Below are 20954 nucleotides of genomic sequence, written 5' to 3' on the forward strand. Positions count from 1 at the left end.
AGGCGGTCTCCTGGTATCACCAGGCTGGCTTGCTCACAGGCTGGGCTGCCCTGCAAAGCCACTTGTAGCTCTCTGAGCCCATGGTCCTGCCTGCCTGCCTGCTCTGTAGTCTCCTAGGAATGTTGAAGAAGCAGGAGTTTGGTCAGTTTAAATAATCAGACAGAGGCTTCTGGCATGAGAAACTGAAAGAGTGTGAGTCACAGAAAGGGAGATCTCCAAGATAATACTTTCCTTCACCTGTACCATCAAAACAGCTCACTGTTCTGACTTCCATGTTTCTGGATATGGAATACGTGTTCGTTTTATTCACGCAAGCTACCCATTTCTGAGTGACCTCCAACACCCTATTTTTTCCCTCACTCACCACATGAATCAGACCCCAAACCTATGGTTTTTCTCTCTTCAGTGTCTCTCGAATATCCTCTCTTTTTCATCCCTATGACCACCACGATTCATTAGGTCGTCATAACTCTTCCCCTCAACAATTGCAGTATCCTGTTAATGAGTCAGAACTCAAAAGTGATCTGGGAGTTATCAGTGAACTTAGGCAAGCAGAGCAGAATCCAGATTGAAAGGGCACATTCATTCAGATTCAGACAAATCTCCAGTTCTCAGTGGCTTAATAGAATTAAAGTTTCTTCTCGCTCATACTACGGTCTCATACAGGAAGGGCAGTTCTCCTACAAGTGCTAATTCAGGGAAAAAGCCTCCTTCCCTCTCTCTGTTTTCTTTTTCAGACAACTTTATTGAGATATAATCCACATACCATACAATTCACCCATTGAAAGTGTACATTTTAATAGCTCTTACTATATTCACAGAATTGTGTATCTGTCAATCACCACAGTAAATTTTAGAGCACTTTCATTATCCCCAAGAGAAACGCTGTACCCCTTAACAACCATTCCGGAGTAGTTCTCGCTAACAAAAGGGCCAGAGATCACTGTCTAGGATATTCTGAAATAAGGCAAGGGAAAACCAAGCTCCTGAAAACTGTTGTCATGGTAATCCCAGGTAGTCTCATCTAAGAGACAGAAATAATAGTAAGATTGCCAGTAAGGTTTTTGGACCATCTGATTAACATGAGGCAGAAGGAAGGCATGCACCCAGGGGGCGGTGGGGTGGGGGAGGGGGGCACGCTCCGGTTTAGTTCTGCTCAGGAGGAGGTGCAGAGAGGGAAAAGAATAGCTGTGGGCCGCACATTAGAAGCTCTGCGGGACTGTGCCCCATGGTCATCTGCACAGCAGGCTTGGTAGAGTGAACAAAAACTCTTATATGGCTCCACTTAGTTACAGTTTTCACTAAAAAAAGAGTACGATTATTGTTTCTTATGGGAAATGTAAAGCTCAGAAAGCGAGTATATAAGGATCCAAAGTAGCTTTCCTTTTTTGTCTTATTAAAGGAAGGAACACACACAGCAATGCACATGGAATAATGGATGATTTGTTGATATTGGTGGGCTACATTAGAGAGTTATATCCATCAGGTTATCTGATGAAATCTGTGAAATTAGAAAACTCTCCTGGGAAAGTAAGTCATGAATTAAAACAATGACTTCTAGAATCTTTTTCATGTTGAAACAGGAAAACCAACTGAGGTGATGCTGTTGCTAAGAAATTGCTGGGTCATTTTTTTAAATAGCTAGAGTAAGATAGATAGGTAAGTAAAACACTGATTAATTGGGCCATAACAGTAATTAGCCTTTTATTTCAGGTGGCCTGTCTTCCCAGCATAGCCCTGGAAATAGACTATTTTTGTGCTAATGAGATATGTGTTTCTCAAGCAAGGAGAAAACATCTCCCCTAATGGAACTTTGTTTTATTTCTTCTTTCTGCCCATCTGCCTGTCCGGGTGTGTGTGCCTCTCCAACTCTTCTTTGCTCTGTGGAACGACAGAACCATCTGCTGCAGAATCCCAGGGGAAATGCAGCATCTCGGAGGATGAGCTGATCACTGCCATTAAAGAAGCAAAGGGATTATCATATGAAACAGCCGAGAGCCCACGGCCAGCCGGCCAGGTGGCCGACAGGCCCGAGGTGAAGGCCAGGTCCGGGCTGCCGACCATCCCCAGTCCCCTGGACCACGAGGCCAGCAGCGCGGAGTCAGGGGACTCGGAGATTGAGCTCGTGTCCGAGGACCCACTGGCTACTGAGGATGCGCTTACCTCTGGCTATGTGACCTTCGGCCACGTGGGCGGCCCACCGCCCTCGCCAGCCTCACCGTCCATCCAGTACAGCATCCTGAGGGAGGAGCGCGAGGCTGAGCTGGACAGCGAGCTCATCATCGAATCGTGCGATGCGTCCTCGGCCTCGGAGGAGAGCCCCAAGCGGGAGCAGGACTCACCCTCGATGAAGCCAGGCGCCCTGGACGCCATCCGGGAGGAGCCTGGCGCCAGGGCTGAGGAGCGCGCACCTAGCAGGCGGGGCCTGGCCGAGCAGGGCCCCTTCCTCAAGTTCCCCTCGCCTCCCCCGCAAACTGGTCCTGAGCTGCCCTCTGGAGATGGAGCCGCGGCACCCGAGGAGCCCGCAGGGCTGCAGAAACCTGCAGAGAGTTCCAGCGAAAGCTCCACGGCCACAAAGGTCCCTGGACCACAAAGTCCTGGCGTCGCGCCCCCTCTGCCGTTTCTCAATAAGCAAAAAGGTAAAGTGACAGCTTTCCTGATAGAAGCAGATTGTCTGTTTAGTGTTCTTTCCCAGGATGTTCGGATGTGTTCAGCACAAGTGCGGTTCAGGCTCAGCCCTGTAGTCATGTCCTAGATGGTCACCAGAGAACAAGTCTAGGGGGATGGGAGGAGAGGAGACAATTCAGATTTGCAGCAGAGACTTTGGTGGCAGAACCATGTGCTCAAAGCAATGGCTTAGGACTGGCTGGACCTGAGTATCTCCAATAATGAACGGTGCTGTGAATCTTCCACAATCTCCTGAATGGGGCAAATGTGTCCTTCCTTTCATTCCAGGGCTGGGTTTCCTCTCTAGGCATATTCCAAGCTTATTTCCAATTTTCCACCCCATCTGTGATGTGGAGTAGCTACAGTCTCTCCAGGTACTGGAACCTACCATTAGGCACATCCATTCTGCCAGCCAAACTTGCTTAATAGGGGCCAAGTGGATGGATCTCTGCTGCCATAATTTCTCTTACCCAAGGAACGAGGAATTTAGACCTTGACAAAGTTTTTGTGTCCCAGATAGTCAGAAAGACAGGGACTAGTGGTTTCCCGAGTCTCTCCTGTCCCTAAGCAAGACCTAAGGTGACAAATTAATTACTTATAACTTAGAACGATTTTAATGTGGCCATTTTATTTTCTGTGAGAAATCTGAAGTCTTCAAATGCAAGAAAAATGGAAGTCATTATTTTATCTTCTAGATGTTGTATGTATAGAGGTATTCTTCTTTCAAAATCATCTACCACGTTGGATTGTATTATGGAATCCAGGAGAGGAATTAAAGAGTCAGGTGAATAAATTAGGCCCTGTGCAGTCTGGTTAATGGGCTACATTGAGTAAAGGTTGAGAACCTCTCCCCAGCTCCAGGGTGGAGAACACCCAGGTAGAATTTAAAAACAAACCCTGATCACAACTTTTTTCAAGCTTCCCTCCCACCCATCTCCTCTGCTTTTTGTTTCTTTAGAAGTATTTTGCCTTTTGGGGATAAATGATTTTGAGAGTACACTCTCCTTCCTGTGTATGTGCTAACTTCAATGATGTTAGTAGCAATTAAAGTGTTTTATATAAAAATAGAGGGTAACATCTTTCTCATTATAGATGAGAAGAGCTAGCTCTTAAATTCTTTAAAATTAACACGTTGGAATGGGGGATCCTAGAGGAATGTAATAAAAAGATAACTGTGCTGCATGGTTGCTAGTAGCTTAGACACATGGCATTATGTGGGGGCTGGTATAATTGATTCCTGATTTCCCAAATAACTTCCCTGTGAGTTTAAAGTGTATTTAGTATATCCAATAGGGAGGATATTTGATGACAGATTTAACAGAGGAAATGTGTATTTGTTGGATGATTATTAAAACTAATTTGGATTCTTTTGCCATCACTCTTTTTTGAGAAAGGACCCTGCACCTTGCAGGGAGTCTCACAAAACAGCATTAGCACAAACAGCCTGTGGCCCCCTGCCATCCTGAGGCACGTGTTTCCATTTTATTCCCTGACTAGTGTCCTTGGAATAGTCACCACGTGCACAGAGCTTTTCAAATATATTCGCAAAAGTAAAAAAATTGAAGGCTAATAAAGAGAAAATGGAATTGACTCGTTTTCCTCCCTAGTAAATTTGAGAGATGAATACAACAGCTGGGATTGACTGAGTGACCAGACGTCCGATGAAGAGCTAAGGTGATAGAAAACTGCAGCTGTGAATGCAAAGGCTTCAGAGCATCTTTCATGACCAATTCTAGTGTCATTCTAATCTCCGCACAAGTTGCTCCATATGGCTTGGACCCTCTGCTGCCAAGTTTAGATGTCAGAGAGGAGAGAGTGGCAGTCTTTTCAAACGATTAAGGCATGCCAGGATGAATAACCTCTGTTCTCCTCTGAGGGATCCTTTGAAATCCAGTTTCCCGCTGAAACTTACTGCTCAGCTACATTACCTATGGAAAGCATCTAACAGCCATTCTAGGGCAGCCAAACACTGGAGGTACTGGGCGGATGACTCAGCACTGCCGCCAGCATGTTATCTGAACTCTGAGGTTCCTTCTGGTCTCACCTGCTCCATCTCAGCGGGTGAGAGGATCAGTGCTGCCCAGCCTCCCCCAGGCAGTTCTTAATCACTTGTCAGTGGACAGTAGCATTATGCTCCTGTCAAGCTGGACTCTTCAGTAGCGAGGTCAAGTCAGCTTCTGTGGTTTCCTGCTCTTGCCCAATGAAGCCACTAGCAGTATAAATGCATTCAAGTTCAGGTTTTCACAAGTATGCTTATCCCACTGGCTCCAGAGCCATACTGCTGATGCTGGGCTAAGTTTCAGAAAGGTCCAGAAATCTTTAGAATAAAGCTCGACAGATATCTGATGGCATTATAGCAGGTACTGTCAAGTAGTGTCAGGCTTTACTGGTGCACATGCCCTAACAAGGTTTATTTGGGGAACGTTCTCACTTTTCAGAGACCTCTGCTGCTGTTGTACTGGAGACAAAATGCTGTTCTTCATACTCCAGTTTCCCTCCTCTGTGCACCCCTGAGCCCCTGCTACCCAGTAATTCTTCTCCCCCATACCTTCCAGATGGCCTGTTATGGACATCAGACTCTGACAGCAGGGATAAATTTTCATTGCTGAAAATTTGGCCCTCACTGTTATGAACATCTGAGTGACAATCCAACAAAAAAAGCCTCAGTAAAACACTAATACCCAATATATTACTGTCAGGATGGGCGTATTTACCAAACCTTCTTTGTGGAATCTTTTTATTAGAGCATGCCTCAGGGTTCATCTTCTGGGGAACACTTTTTGGGAAATAGTGATCTCTTCCCACTTATTTTCATTCTCTTCATGCTGATTACCTTGCAATTCAAAGTCTGGTGTTTGGATCAGCCGTGTGTGTATTATGTGGGAGCCTGTTAGAAATCTCAGGCTCCACCCAGACCTACTGAATCAGGATCTGCATTTTAACCTGATCTCCTAGTAATTCCTATATGCAGGTTAAAGCTTGAGAAGCAGTGTTGTAGGCCAGGACTCCCCAGCCCCCAGGCTGTGGACCAGTACCAGTCTGTGGCCTGTTAGGAACCTGGCTACACAGAAGGAGGTGACAAGCGAGCGAAGCCCCATCTGTATTTGCAGCCGCTCCCCAGCGCTAGCATCACCACCTCAGCTTCACCTCAGATCATCAGGCATTAGATACTCATAGAAGCACTGGTCCCTGGTGCCAAAAAGGTTGGATACCACTGTTTTAGACTATGGCAGTCAGCTTTCACGTTGCCGCCTGAAACCATTCTGATGAAGGTCACAAACGACAACTTTCTTGCCCCCAAAATGGCCTCGTTTGAGTCTCATCTTTCTTATCCTCTCTGGTAATTTAATGTTATACTGTTTTAAGGACCAGTCCTTAAAACATTAGTGAGAAAGTAAATAAGAAATTTATGTTCCTAATAATAAATTTAAACTAAAAAATGGTACAGAATAAAAAAATTAAAGTTACCCTACTCCACCATCCTGTTCCTAATTCTGAAATAACCCCAGGGTGGTAGATGGAGATGGAGAGAAATGAGTACATTTGAGATATGTTTTGTGAATTGACTTAATAGGACTTACAGTAGCATTGGGTTGGTTGTGGAGGTGACTTTATCCCCAATACCTCTCAAATTATATTTCAGTTTTTATCACCAAATTGATAATAAATAGATGCCAAAATATTTCAGTGAAAAAAATAGTTGTTGAACCCATTTTTTTTGTATCTGCTATTGGAAAATTATCCATTTGGGTTATGATGGCACTGAAATATGCTCTCACAGTTTGAGCTCTATATTTAATATATTTCCGTGACTAAACATCTGAGGGTATTAGTCATCAGTATGTTTAGGTGACAGTGATATTTGGGTGGCTGAGACTGGAGGTGGAATGAAGGTCAAATATGGTACCTGTGGAGGTTAAAAAAGACATGTAGTGAGGTAGGCAGGGATTGTGGACAAGCAAGTTGGTTATTTAAATAGAGTTAGACGCAAGTTTAGCTAGGGTCAGGAACTCACAAAAGCTCCAGAAAGTCTAAAGTACAGTTCAAAATATGAATCAGAATTATACTAATAGGCAAAGAAAAGACAGCAGCCTGCCAGAGAGCAGAGGTTCACGTCAGAGAAAAGGTAGTTGTAGGGAAGACACTCAGATTGCATTCTGAGATGGGAACAAGCATACCACTGGCCTAGTCACTTTGCCTCACCACTGCAGCTGACCATGGTCTTTATCTCCAATTACTCAATGCTTCCTCAGCCAAAACTGCCTCTGTAATGGTCCTTCTGAGTATTAAATGATCTAGGCTTGAGTGAGTGGTCCTCTTCTTCCGGGTAAATATTGATCTAAGATTTTTCTCTCTCTTTGTAGAAATTGGTAAGAAGAATGGATTAGGGGCTCTGTGGAACTGTTTGGGTTTTCTAGACAGTGTGGTTGGTGGACCATCTACATCAGAAGCCATTTGTTAAAATACGAGTTCCTAGGTTCACCCCAGGATCTCTCAGGGAGAGGCTCAGGAATCTGCTTCATCGAGTAGCTCCCCAGTCAATCCTAGGCACACCAGAATTTGAGAATTAGTATTCTAGGGACTATGTTGAGGCTGATTTTTCAAAGCCCTTACAGTAATCTTTGACAGGTTTTTTCTCTAGTGTTCAACTTTTTCCAGGGCCTGTGCCAGAATGCTGAAAGTTGTTTTTTTGTGTGTGCGTGGGCTTAGATATTAGTTAAAATGGTTCATGTGTAGAGTTTAGAATGAAATTTATACTATTAACTCTGAGACTTCCACCTCTTCATGAGAGAAGTGGAGGGGAGATAATGTGAGTGTGCCCTGGCCTCACTAGCTCACTCTGGAGGATGCTCCTTAGATCTCTCCACCTTGTGAAGCTCTAGAACAAAGACCCCAAAAGACCATGGAGGGAATATAGATAACTAGCCTCTTGTGTTCCCAGTAATTGGGGACATCTCAAGTCAGAGGGGTCCTCCATAGCTTGGAAAATTCATGGGAGAGGAGAAGGCTTGAAGGTGGGATTCAGCTGTATGCTTTCAGTCACAAATGGGGAGTAGAAGCTTGATCTTATTACACAGGATCAAAATTTTCACTACCACAAATACATTATTCAGTGCAAAGCTGTGTATTCTGGTAAATATAGTGTTCTGGCTTAACTCGTCCCTTCTGGCAAGCACCTCATTTTCTTACAATGAGCACTGAAATCTTGTGGGATTTATCTACACACAAAGCACTTATAAAAGCAGAATATGTCTTCCAAAACTAATTCTTTTACTTCCAAACTCATTATTGTTTACTTCTTCCTACCGACTCCAGGAGATTTGTTGGATTCTGCATCTAAATCTTGGGAGGAAATCAATTAAAGCAGAACAGTAGCTTTTCTTATTGATTATCTACACTCACTGTTAACATCTGTTGCCATCCAGTGGTTGTGATGAAGATATCCAACCTCTCTGCTTTTTAACCTCCTCTCAAACCACCACGATTTAAAATTTATAGGTCTCCTGGGTTATGATGTAAAAAAATGTGTCTTTGAATGATTTTACAATGTCCACATGGCTGGGTCATTTATGTGGTCATCAATCATTTGAATCACCATTCATATTTTCTTTGGAAAAAGCACAAGGATAGGAGTTCCAAAAATATTCCTAAATGGGTAACTTAGTTTTTACCAGAATTAATTTTAAGCTAGCCCATTAATTTTAAGCCTGTACTCAAACATAAGATATAATGCTATGTCGCATTTATGAACCATAGTTTTGTACTAACTAGAGTTTTTGGATCACCACCCACATTTTAAACTGGGGTCAAAGATTGAGGTAATCAGTTGTTCTAGGTGGTATTACGAGGAAAGAAAAACCAGTGTTTGAAATAATATCTCCTGACTCTCATCCAGTGTCCTTTTCTAGCTAAATTTATTTCCAGGTAGTTGATTTATTTATAAGCACACCTAAGTGCTTTACTCCATTGCCTTAGAATTTGGAGATTTGAGATTTAATATCTTAAATATATATTTAATATCCAAAGTATATAAATAGTTTTATAATTGTACACAATATACACAGCTAGTTCAAATGTTAACATGGTCAATAAGCTGGAAATTCAATCTAATCACCTGGAAAGAATATAATTCAAAAAAATTTTAGGTTAGCCAACTGATGGTTGAATCGATTTTACATAGAGTTATAGTTTTCTCAAATGTTGGAAACAAAATCATAAATAACTCGATTCAATATAATTTTGATATAAGAAAATTGGCCTCATTGTCAATTTTTCCCTTTTATTTTTTTCTCTTCCCTTTGTTAGGGTTCACATTTTTAGGCCTTTTTAAAAGGCCTCTCGTGGTTTATACATTCTGGTTCCCTTGGAGACCACATTTTCCCCTTTAGTGTGGCTAAAAAATGCAAGAGGCCTTGTTGATGGAGAAATCTCTGAGTCAAACCCTAGAGACTGAGGGCAAAGTCCTTGGTAAAGGAGACACCTTTTGGATTTCAGCCTTACTATTTGTTCATCTGTCAAATCTGGACTGATTTGCCTCTAGAATGAGACATAAGATCATTCTATTGAACTGTGTTTTATCTCTCCACTATATGTAATGTTTGCCCTTGTAATATATATGATGCCCATTTGGTAACAGGTAAAGATGAGTTACTCTCCACCAAACTGATAGTTCCTATTCTACAGTACAGAGTGATTGCCGGGAAGTGGCCGCTGAATCCAGGACTGCATTTCCTAGCCCTCCTTGCATGGAGGTGAAGCTAGGAGCATAATTCTTATCAATGGAATGCGGATGGAAGTGATGTGGGTCACATCTGGGTGAAGATAGAATTGTGCCTTTTCCTCCTTCTAGGCTCTAGACCTAGGGGATGACAAAGGGGTAGGAACCTAAGTCCTTAAATGACTACCCTGAGTAAAGCTGCTAGCTAATGAACACTCGCATTGACCTGTGAAGCTAGTCCAAGATAAATTTCTCCCATATTAAGCCTTTGAAATTTGGGGGTTATTTGTTACTGTAGCCAGCCTCATCCTCATTAATATGATAACCTGTGATGTAACGTAGGTTGAGAAAGAAGTTAGAATGTACCTTGGAACATATGCCCCGTAGTTGCATAATTTTATATCTTGTTTCTCCATCTCTATACCTTTCTCCTTTGTACTCTCCTTTGCTGATGCTAATTGGCCCTACTGCTAGAATAACTGGTAGGGTAATTCTGAGCAAATTAGAAAAAGATAATCCTGTCCTCAAGACATTTTTTAAAGTCATTTTTTTTATTTTTCAATTACGGTCGACAAACAATATTATATTAGTTTCAGGTGCACAACGTAGCAATTAGACATTTATATAATTTACGAACTGATCACCCCGATAAATCTAGTACCCATCTGACACAATACATGGTTATTAGAGTATTATCGACTATATTCCTTATGCTATACTTTGTAATCCCAAAACGATTTTGTAACTACCAATTTGTATTTCTTAACTCCCTTCCCCTTTTTTACCCATCCACCAACCTCCCTCCCATCTGGCAACCATCAAAGTGTTCTGTATATCTATGAGTTTATTTCTGTTTTGTTTGTTCATTTACTTTGTTCTTTAGAATCCACATATAAATGAAATCATATGACATTTGTCTTTCTCTGTTCTCAGAAATTTTATTGCTACTTCTCGAAATATTTTCATAAAAACTGAACAGATCTTTAGCCCGTTTCCCATTTGCCCCAAGAATATTCACCAATGGCACTTGTGATGGCAGCATTTACCCTGAGATAACTCGCAGATTACAGCCCTAACCTAACCCCCAAAGTTTGCCACGAAATATCTTGCTTTTATTATTTTTACATTGCTCTAATAGTCTTTGTAAACAAATGGCATCGTTCTATTTATAGCATTCCGTTTTTAGTAGTGGTATTTCCATTTACAAAATACAGTAATTCTCAATCACTGAAAATGTCAAATCCTAGAAAACGTAACATTCCTACATGTGATGTTAACATTGTTCTCGAACAGTTGTTAGCCGAAGATTCGTCTGATGAATCTGATTCATGGATATATTTCTGTTACATTAGGATTAGAGACAAGTTCTATTTAGAAATAACTCCAAGAAGTTTTTTATATTTTATTTTCACATTGAAAACCAGTCAGATTTGCTTCAGCTTCAAAGAGCACGTTTATGTAAAATTAACGCTGGTAGAGAGCCGTACTTTTTTTTTCTAAACTGGAAATGGGTTAATAATCACAAGGTGAGTAACTGGTGCTCCCTGGAGTTGTGCAAAGTGAGAAGTAGCTTCAGGTCCAACAGACCAGAAGCACAAGAAGTTTCTCTGAGACAGACCACTTGGAGAACTGGAGAATTCTCTGTCTAGGGCTAGCCCCAGGCAAAACTGGAAAATAGGCCCAGTACCTTTGCTTCTCACCACTCATGTATCCCCAGCCTCAATGCTGTTCCTCAGCTATTCACGAGCCCCACCTTGGAGCCCACCACTCCTGAGCTTTCCCAGTTTCCCTTTCAAAACATACATTCCTTGTTTCCTGTATCCTTGAGGTCCTCATGCTCTCCATTTCATAGAATAAACTATACAGGTTTGATTTGATAAGCCCATTATTTTTTATGTGTTAATGAACTAGTATGTGATTCCTCCTAAACAGATCTCCAAAAGTCTCTGAAGTTCTGAAGGAATGAGTCACCTTAGGGCAAGGCTCGTGTACTGCCTTAGAGAGTAGTAACCCAAGACTCCATTCTCAGTGGTATGTGTTCTGAAACACAGACATCAGAATCTGGTATAAACCAGAATGCCAATTTATACATTTACACTGGAGACATACCAGGGTAACTCCATCCTGGTGTGGAGATCACCTCCTAGTTGCCTGGTGAGCAGAGAACTGGAGCAAGAAGAGCAGATCGTTTCATTGGGAATGCCCGTCGCACTCTGGCAGCCTGTGAACTGTTCTGTTCTCTGAGGACCGGGATTCTCACCCAGAATCAGAGAGGCTGCCCTGAGTCCATGCCTGAGTGAGGTCTTTTACCCTCCATCAGCCCTTTGCCTCAACTCCCCTTTTCTACACTCTGTGTTTTTTGATGGCAAATCCTCCTCTTCACTGGGACAAAGCATCATGGGCCAGCTGGGTTTGGATCCTGGGTCCATCAGTGTTACCGCCTGTGTGGTTTTGGGCAAGTTAACCTGTCAGCACTTCAGTTTTGTCATCTGTTCAAAGGAGAGAATAGTACCTGCATCGCAGAATTCTTGTGAGGCTTAATTGAGATAATTTAGATTAAGTAATTACTGTCTCATTTTATTACTATTTAAAATTCTATGTTAATAATAATTATTCAATGAGTTAGGACTTTGGAAGAATCTAGTGCAGTTACTCATTTAATGCAAGAATTTTTAATGCAACATAGTCTTTCATAAAAATTCAATTAATAAGTTTACAGGTTTTCTTCATGTGTCACGGTTTGGCTGCTTTCTTATAAGGATGTTAACTTGATCTCACTAATAAGCTCTTTCTCAAGCACGTTGTGGACAGGTGTCCTCTGGGGAGGTTTCCTACAGCCAGATGACCCAATTTATCATCTTCTGTTGAATTTTTTTTTCCCAAAATATATATGCTTAGGCCTCAACCTAAATATACCAGAGTATAATCTTTGGATGTAACATCCGTAGATGAGCATTTTTTAGTATCCCCACATGATTTAAAATGTCCATACAGGATTTACAGGCGCTGAGTTCACCCCATCTGTGGTGCATAGGCTCCTGTTAGCTTCAGTCTCATTACTTGTGTCTCCTCTGTTAGTCAGGCCGTACTGCAGTAACAATCCCCAAAAGCTCAGTGGCTAAGCTCCGCGAATGTTTATTTCTAGCTCACAGTAAATCTGATGCTAGTTGGTAGGGGTTCTCCTTTACCCAGTTACAAAGAGATCCAAGCTCCTTTCCTCCTGTGCCACTGAATATCAACATATGGCTTCCCAGGTTGTCACACCAGGGGAAGAGAGAGCCCGGAGTAGAGGGGCACACTAGCTCTTCAAAGTCCCCTCCTGGATGCATACGGCTATGCATCCAGGTTATAGTCAGTAATGGGGGTTACCAAGGACAAGAGAATGGTCCATTGGCCAGAATTAGTAACATGACTCTCCCCTGATGTGTGGAGCACACTGGAAATTTAATGAGCGTCAAGTACGTATCACAGACCTCTTGCACAATGATCTCTTGTTTGCAATCTTCGTAGCACTTACCATCACTCAATATATTTATATGTGCATTTATTTGTTTATTGCTTGTCTTTACCATGTAGACTTTAAGTTCTTTAAGATCACACACTCTTTCACTGCTGTAGCTCCAGCACCTACAATGGTGCCTAGTGAGTAGTAGAGACTTAACAAACATTTGATGAATAAATAATAGTGACTCCAGATACATAGGTGAAGCCACCAAAGTATATTATGGGATTTTATTATAATTTAGTGTATTTTATAGCTTGCGTATTCTTTTCCAAGAGCTCATTTAAATGTTATTGAATCCAATGAAAGGTTAAAGAATAATAGGCCAATTAAGAAAAAAGCATTGTGTGTGGATCCTTTACTGTTAACACATGAAGAGCTTCTACCTCTTGGCTATGCACTCCTGGAACAGTCAGCTCAGGAAAGGGCAAGTGCAGTCAGCAGAGAAGGATGCTTTCTGAGGTTCAGCTGACATAGCCAATATTAGATTTGAGTTGACAAAGCAGATGATGTCACTGTAGGCCTGTGTTCAGCCTTTCTTTGCTGAGCCTATGGAATTTGTACAGAACCAGTCTATTGAAACTTTATAACCCCTACAAAATAGGAAAATAGGAAAACATTCTTCAGTGGTTGCTGCTTGTTATTTTGAGTACAGCAGAACCCAATTAAAAACGAGGCTTGTTATTAAGGCTGGTATAGAGACAGGCAATATTACATAGTGATTAAGGCATGAGCTCTGAAATAAGACAGATTTGGGTTTGAACCCTAGTCCACCACTTGGTGGCCTAAAAATTCCCAAGCCTCATCTGTAAAATGTGGCCAATAATTTCTACTCCCTCGCATTGTAATGAGATTTGCATTGAATACATTGACTAACATTTTTAAGGAGTTTAATTTAGTAGAAGACCTGACACATCATAAGTGGCAGCAGTTATTATGATATTTTATGATTGGAGCATGTTTTTTGTATTAGATACGGCTATGCATCCAGGTTATAGTCAGTAATGGGGGTTACCAAGGACAAGAGAATGTGGGCCAGCAGGGATGGGCTCTCTTGGGTGAATCAGCCCCCTGGCCTTCCAAGGGTGGTTGTATGGCAGTCCTATGGAGTACAGCCATGGCAGCCCGGCCTTGCACCTAAACTCCATCAACAGCTTGCCCTTCTGTGCACTCAGCATTCCTGTTGCCCAGGATGGACAAGATATGAGCGAACTGCTTCATCACCATCCAGTGTTCGCCTGTCGCAGCCTACCTCAGAGACATTATTCCCCCTCATCCACATTTAGCTCAAGACCCGACTGTGGTCTATCGGGCTAGCAGGATGGATTTCTCTCAACATGGAAGAATGACTAGGGTGGTAGCAGCTTTAGCAGAAAGAACTCTTAGGGCTACTTTCCTTTAAAAGGGACCGAATTCATGGCAAGCTTGGAACGTAGCAGGCTCCGCTTCCCCATTTCCCTAAGTATAACTCTACCCACAAAGAAGGTGGTTCATCCCTATGATTTATTCTTATGGACAATCAGATTGTTTAGGAATATTCGAAGTAATATTTGGGAGTAAGGTTTAGCTACATACTCTCAACAGTGATAAACATGGAATTGACCCTTTAGAGAAGATAGACAAATCCTTGAGGATTTGTCGCTTACGTAAAATGCTTCAAATAACTGTCATTTCTCTCAAAAAACTCTTCCATTTTGTTATATGCTTTCAGTTCTCCTAAGTGGGAAGTAAACTTTGGTGTGCTCTCAATTTAGGGCAGTCTCTTGTCTTCCCAGTCCCCTATAAGGCAGGCAGACTGACCCCAGGCTGGGGGCAGGATTTATGCAGAATTTCTATCTCTATCCAAGGATGTTTCTTATAACATCTTGCTTGTTTTGTGCATTTTGCTTCATCTTCTTTGTCCACCATTTTCATGCTTTTGAAAATAATTATGCATCAACTCACTCCAAAATTCCATGTAAGGTATTTCACAAGCACTGACAAGGAATTGTTACGCATAAAATAGTTTGTATTTTAATCATCCTTTTAAGAAGACAAGGTTAGAGATGACCCTTAAGTACTTAACTCTTATCTATGATTTGAAAATGAGTACTCATGGTTCTTTTTTTTTAATTTCAAGATATTTAAGATAGATTATTATGAAAAGTTGCATACACAGATTAGAAAGAATAGTAAAATGAACTTCCAAATATATATCAACAAAATTTAACAATCATTACCATTTTTCACATTCATTTTATCTACTCACGGACATGGAACATTTTTAAATTAAGTCACAACCAGCAGGACATTTCACTCCTTAAAGGCTTCAATATCTCTAAAAATAAAAGCATTTTCTTACATAACCACAAGACCATTATTACCTCTAATAAAACAAATACTTTAACATCATCTAATGCCCAGTTCATATTAAAATTCCCTAAAGAATCCTCCATTTTTTTTCAGTTGGTCACTTTTAATTAGCCAGTGAACAAATATCTCTCAACGTCTACTTTTTCCACTATATTGACTATAATAAGAACATGGAACAGTGGAAAGTTCCCTTGGTTTTCATAGTATATGATGATCAGATGTATTTCCCTTTTCTTCAATATTTTATTATGAACATCTTAAAAAATTCAGAATAGTTGAAAGAATTTTTCATCGCACACCTGTTTATGTGATTCTAATTTTAATTCTTTCCCTGACTTCTTGGTGTGACAAACTTAGTAGTGTCTATACCTTAGATTCAGTGAGAAAGTCCGTCTTATATGGCTTCTTTTTAGATGGGAGCCTTAATGTTTGCAAAGCAGATGGATAATATGCCTATTACTTTGCATGGTTTATAAACCTTAAGAGTATCTTCTCCTCCAACTACGTAGCTCATGCCAGCCTATAAATATTATTAAGCCTGACTTTCAGTCGATAGTATTTTGGGGGCCCATTCCCAGAGAGCCAGGTGCTGCCTTGTAACAGTGGCTTAACTACTGTGGGTTAAGAATGACAAGCCACCTTGTCTAATACTGAAGCAATTGGAACAAGTAGTGTTTACACCTTATTCGGTGTTAGTTGTATTTCAACATTATTTAAAAATATCATGCAAAGGTACTTGAAAAAGAGAAAAACAAATCTGGCTTTTAAAGCGTATGTCTGAGGGCCGCTGCCGTTGCTATGGAGATCAGAGAAGCAGATTTTCACGGCTTTACCACACTGAGCTTGTTTTTGAACAGATTCATGATACTGTGGGCTTTTCTGCCTCCTATTCTGGCTGGTTTTGTTAGACATAACCTTGCCTGAACAATATTAACATATTGCTTGTGTGAAGGCACATTAGAAGCTAATGCTTGGAGTTGTTTTTAGCAGAAGGATTTAACAATACAGAATTTGTTTTTTATCTGCATGTTTTTAAATAGACTGACTCTCCTTATCGGTGTTAACGCAGAGCTCAGCTTGGAGCATAAGGAAATGCTAGTTGAATATTTTAGTGCCATCTGCTGTAAGTTTCATGGCATTCTACCCCATCTGGCTTATATGCAGCAATTCTCCCCTCTTTTTTTTCAGTCTCAGTAGAACACAGCAAATCTCTTTCCAAATCTTTTACACTGATTGGCCCTGTTTCTTTCTACTGATTAGTGGATGAGGCTTTTATCAGATGAATATGTTTCCTTGGCTCTAGGTGTTTGTTCATTTCCTGGAGACTTCTGTTTCAGCTTAGTGGAATGTGCACATGTGTGTGTGATAATTCTCAAGCATATAACACATTCCTAGACTTCTCTACTTTATCTCAAGTGAGCTTGACTTTTGGTGAGTGAACATTTGTAAATTAAGCAACATCAATAAATAAAAAGTTATGGAAACCTATTACGTGCCAGGCTCCTTCCTAGGCACACTGACAGAGAAGGAGGGTAGAGAACAAAGCAGATGTTCTGCTCCCATGGGGTTCAGTTAGTGGGGATGACTAACACTATACAAGTAAATACACATATTACAGTATCACTTAGAAGCAAGTGCTGTGAATGAGAAAAATAAAGCAGGCTAAGGGGAGCTATTTTAAATAGGATGGTCAAAGACAGACGATAGAACTAAAATACTGCAATGGACATGTCTATTGTGTTATGGTTGCTACAAGGACAACAAATGCGCCTTCCAACCCTGTGCCTTGAGGCTCTTATTAAAGACAGGCTAGTCTTATTGATAGCTAATTAGTTATCTTTCAACATTAACCAGAAACATTATACAGATGAAAAACAAATCTGTTCCTTGAAAGCTGCCAGACAGTTTTTATAATTGCTGTGGAACTGAATGAACCTTGGACTTTCCTCAGGTTGAAAGTTCTGTAATTCAGCACATGGTTAGAGGACCTATATGTGTCTAGTTCTTTGCTGGGTTCCATGGGGAACACAGGATAATTTTAAATGAGAACCTGCTCTCCAGGAGGAGCTTTTAACTGAATACTTAACCAACCCTCAACCTATCCAGGGGATAAAATGAATCCATATGAAACATTTAAATAACAATGCCAGGTACAGTTCTGATTAACTGTCACTACAAATGTTATCAATCTTAGTGCAATTATATTGGATTTTAAAGGAGGGAGAAGTATTCCGATGTCCAGTGCATTTTTCTTCACCTACCCTCTTAAAGAGCAGTTTGAACTGAACATTAAGCCCCATGGACATTACTAATATTCCTGTCATTAGAAACAAAGGAGATTCTGAATCAGGTGTTAGAACTGTGACAACCGTGTGAATTTGTGTGTGTATTTACTCACACATGTTCACACACTTACATGTGCACATGCTCATCCATCCATCCATTCATTCATTCATTCATTTATTCAAGAACAAAGTCTCAGGTGCCTACTGCATGTGAGTGACTGGGCTGTGGCTAAGGAAGATGAGATGAATAAGACATAGTCCTTGCCTGCATTTGTAGGGACATACACATAAACAAATTAGTGCAATAAAGTGTTATAAGAGCAATGAAAGCGATACTTGCCCTAGCCCTGTCTATGTTATTGATTCAAATGAGCATTCTGACCATTCTGTGCCTATTTTCCCACATATTAAAAAATCTGCAGTAGAGAGAAGTATTAGCAGAATAACAATTCCTATCCTTTTCTTGTTTTAAAGAGAAAGGTTGAATTATCTTGAAGTGATGACAATATTTGTTTAGCTTAATGGGAAATGAGCCACATACACAGGATGGCTTTAATAGCCTGAGTACCATTATCAGACACTGCAGTGATGGTATACCAGTAGGAGAGAAGCAAGAGGTAAGAATGTACTTGATCGTTGTTTTCCTGCTTATACAATGTACTTGGAGTTAGTGGACAACTTTAGAAACTCATTAGCCCTTTGTACAATTAAATGTAAATGCTCACCTCAGAAGAGGCTGATTACAGAGTAGCTGCAAACTGAAAAAGGTAAGTCTATCTCACTCAAGTATGCACGGTACTCACCTGCCCTGTACTTGGGAACCTGTGATAACTTGCATGGAAGCAAAAGTAAAATTGAGTTTGGGAATAGAGAGAGGCTGTTTCATGTCTTACTTATCCTCTGCTCTCTGGTGTGCTTTTAATAAGGTTTTTCTGAGGAGAAATTTAAGTCTATCATAGTACCCTTACTGTATGTAAAATTTCCATCCAGTTGAGTACCACTTTTCAAAGCCAGGAAAGTATTTGTTGAGCTAACTAAAGGCTGTAAATGCTGCTTTTTGCTGAATGTTTATAGTGATCATCTAGCTCTGATTACCGACTTCTCCCTTCCCCTAATCCAATATGCTTATCTGGCATTAAAATGATATTTCTCTGGTCTGTGGCAGCGCCTTTCTGAGAGGTGGATTTTACTCCTGATCACACTCTTGGGGAAAATCAATAGAAACAGCAGTAGCAAGTCAAACTCCAAAACCAGCACTGGCTCTTTCTCCCCAGACACTTTCACTGCCGTTTCCATGTCTTCCCATCTCTCTCTCAGTAGCTGGTAGTTTAATCATTTCTCCAATTTCCTTTACTTCTGTGCTGTCTGCAGAAGACAATGCTGGATTCACTTCATTCTGTCGTGGGAATACCCTGTCAGTAAAAATCAGAACTAGTGTGTAGATTCTAGTGACTCTGAGCCTTTGGAGCTCTGAGAGCTGACTCTTTAGGTTCCAGCAGGTTTTCAAAACTCTGTTTCTGTTTCTTCTTCTCCTGATGGCAGACCATATTGTACCCACTGTTCTTTCATTTCATCCTCCAAAAACATAAGGAGTAGTTGGCTGAAATGGAATGTTGTTAAATATTGGATAGGATTTCTGAGCACTCTTCCATGGTCTTCTCAATAAATCGTTGAATCTGGCAGAGATTTGATTATTCAGGGGGTGTTCCTAAAGGGATTAGAATTCAGGGATTTTTATGCTGGGATTATGTTGTAGTCTGAATATTTGTGTCTCCTCTCCCCAAATTTATATGTTGAAATCTTAATCCCCAAAGATGATGGCATTAGGAGGTGGGGCCATTGGGAGATGCTTAAGAAACTATTGCCTAATCCAAGGCCATAAAGATTCACTCCTATGTTTTCTTCTCAGAATTTTATAGTTTTTGCTCTTAGATTTAGGTCTTTGATCTATTTTGAGTTAATTTTTGTGTTAATGGCGTGAGATAGTGTCCATTGTTATTCTTTGTGGCATCCAGTTGTCCTGGAATCATGTGTTAAAAAGACTGTTCATTTCTCATTAAAGTGTCTTGTCATCCTAGTCAAAAAACAATTGATCATAAATGTAAGAGTCTATTTCTAGACTCTTAGTTCTATTCCATTGGTCTGTATGTCTAGCCTTATGCTGCTTTTGATTAATGTAGCTCTGTAGTAAGTGAAATCTAGAAATGTAAGTCGTCTAACCTTGTTCTCCTTTTTCAACATTGTTTTGGCTAGTCTGGGTCCTTTGCATTTCCATATACATTTTAGATTCAACTTGTCATTTTCTGAAAAACAGAAATTGATAGGGATTGCTTAGACCTTTGATAGGGATTGTGTTGAATCTGTAGTTTGGGGAGTATTGCCATCTAAAAAATATTAAGTCTTCCAATTCACGAATGTGGAATATCTTTCCATTTATTTAAGTTTTATTTTATTTCTTTCAACAAGGTTTTATACTTATTGTACACAACTTGTACTTCTTTTATTAAATTTATTCTTAATTACTTTATTCTATTTGATTCTATCATATCACCACCTGTTTTTTAAAATACTATTTTATTGGACCATAGCCACACGCATTTGTTCACATATCATCTTTGGCTTTTGTGCTACAAGGGCAGAGTGGAGTAGTTGCAACTGAGACCATATGTCCCACAAAACCTAAAATATTTGCTGTCTGGCCCTTTACAGAATAAGTTTGCTAATCTCTATTCTAGAACATAATTTGTTTTCAGAAAACTCTGATTCTCTTCTTTTCTCCCTGCTGTCTGGTAAGATATAAGAAGAGTCATTTTATTCAATGTTGAGAAATACAAATAACATTGGATAGGGTGAGTTATGGAGTTATTGAGACCTAGGTCCAAATCCTGGACCATCATTTTCTGTCTATTTGACATCTCTGAAATTCTGTTTCACCTCCTTAAAATTTTAGTTTCCTTTTCTTATGAGGGAAGACAGTGACTTGATAATGTCAATAGAAGAGTCAGTGTCAAGAACGAGGCCCCAAAATCAGAACTTCTACCTTTCTGTTCATTTTCATTTTTACTGCTTGGAAGTCAAATCTCTGACTAAAAGATATAATCTAAAAGTTGCTCTTTCCCTACTTCCCACACTAAATTCTTCCCATCAGTTTGCCAGATGTGCCTTTATGACTTTTTTTATACCATTTGCTTCTTCTTCATAAAAATTTAAGTGTAGAAAAATATGTTGGTTACTCAGTATTAGGTGATATTGGGACAAGTTTGTTTTGTTCTCTTATTCTCTTACGAAAAAGACGTCACCTCTATTTCTTAGTAATGGTGTTCCAGTTTGGCTCATAAATGTGTTGAACATGTTTATATTAGCCGTAATGCGATGGAGAACACAACAGCTTGAGCCACCAAAAGTATGTCTCCTGCAGTTGTTGGTATAG

The 20954-nt window shown here is 40.4% G+C and overlaps 1 protein-coding gene across 1 annotated transcript in view; it reads left to right on the forward strand.

The window, feature by feature from the left end:
• The window catches only part of RTN1 (reticulon 1), a 167829-nt gene that overhangs the window by 95048 nt on the left and 51827 nt on the right, over window positions 1-20954 (forward strand). Inside the window, exon 3 of the mRNA XM_011386279.2 lies at window positions 1896-2639. Coding sequence (XP_011384581.1) covers window positions 1896-2639 — 744 coding nt within the window. The remainder of the gene's footprint in view (window positions 1-1895; window positions 2640-20954) is intronic.

Source organism: Pteropus vampyrus, unplaced genomic scaffold (assembly GCF_000151845.1).
Source record: "Pteropus vampyrus isolate Shadow unplaced genomic scaffold, Pvam_2.0 Scaffold15, whole genome shotgun sequence".
NCBI lineage: Eukaryota > Metazoa > Chordata > Mammalia > Chiroptera > Pteropodidae > Pteropus > Pteropus vampyrus.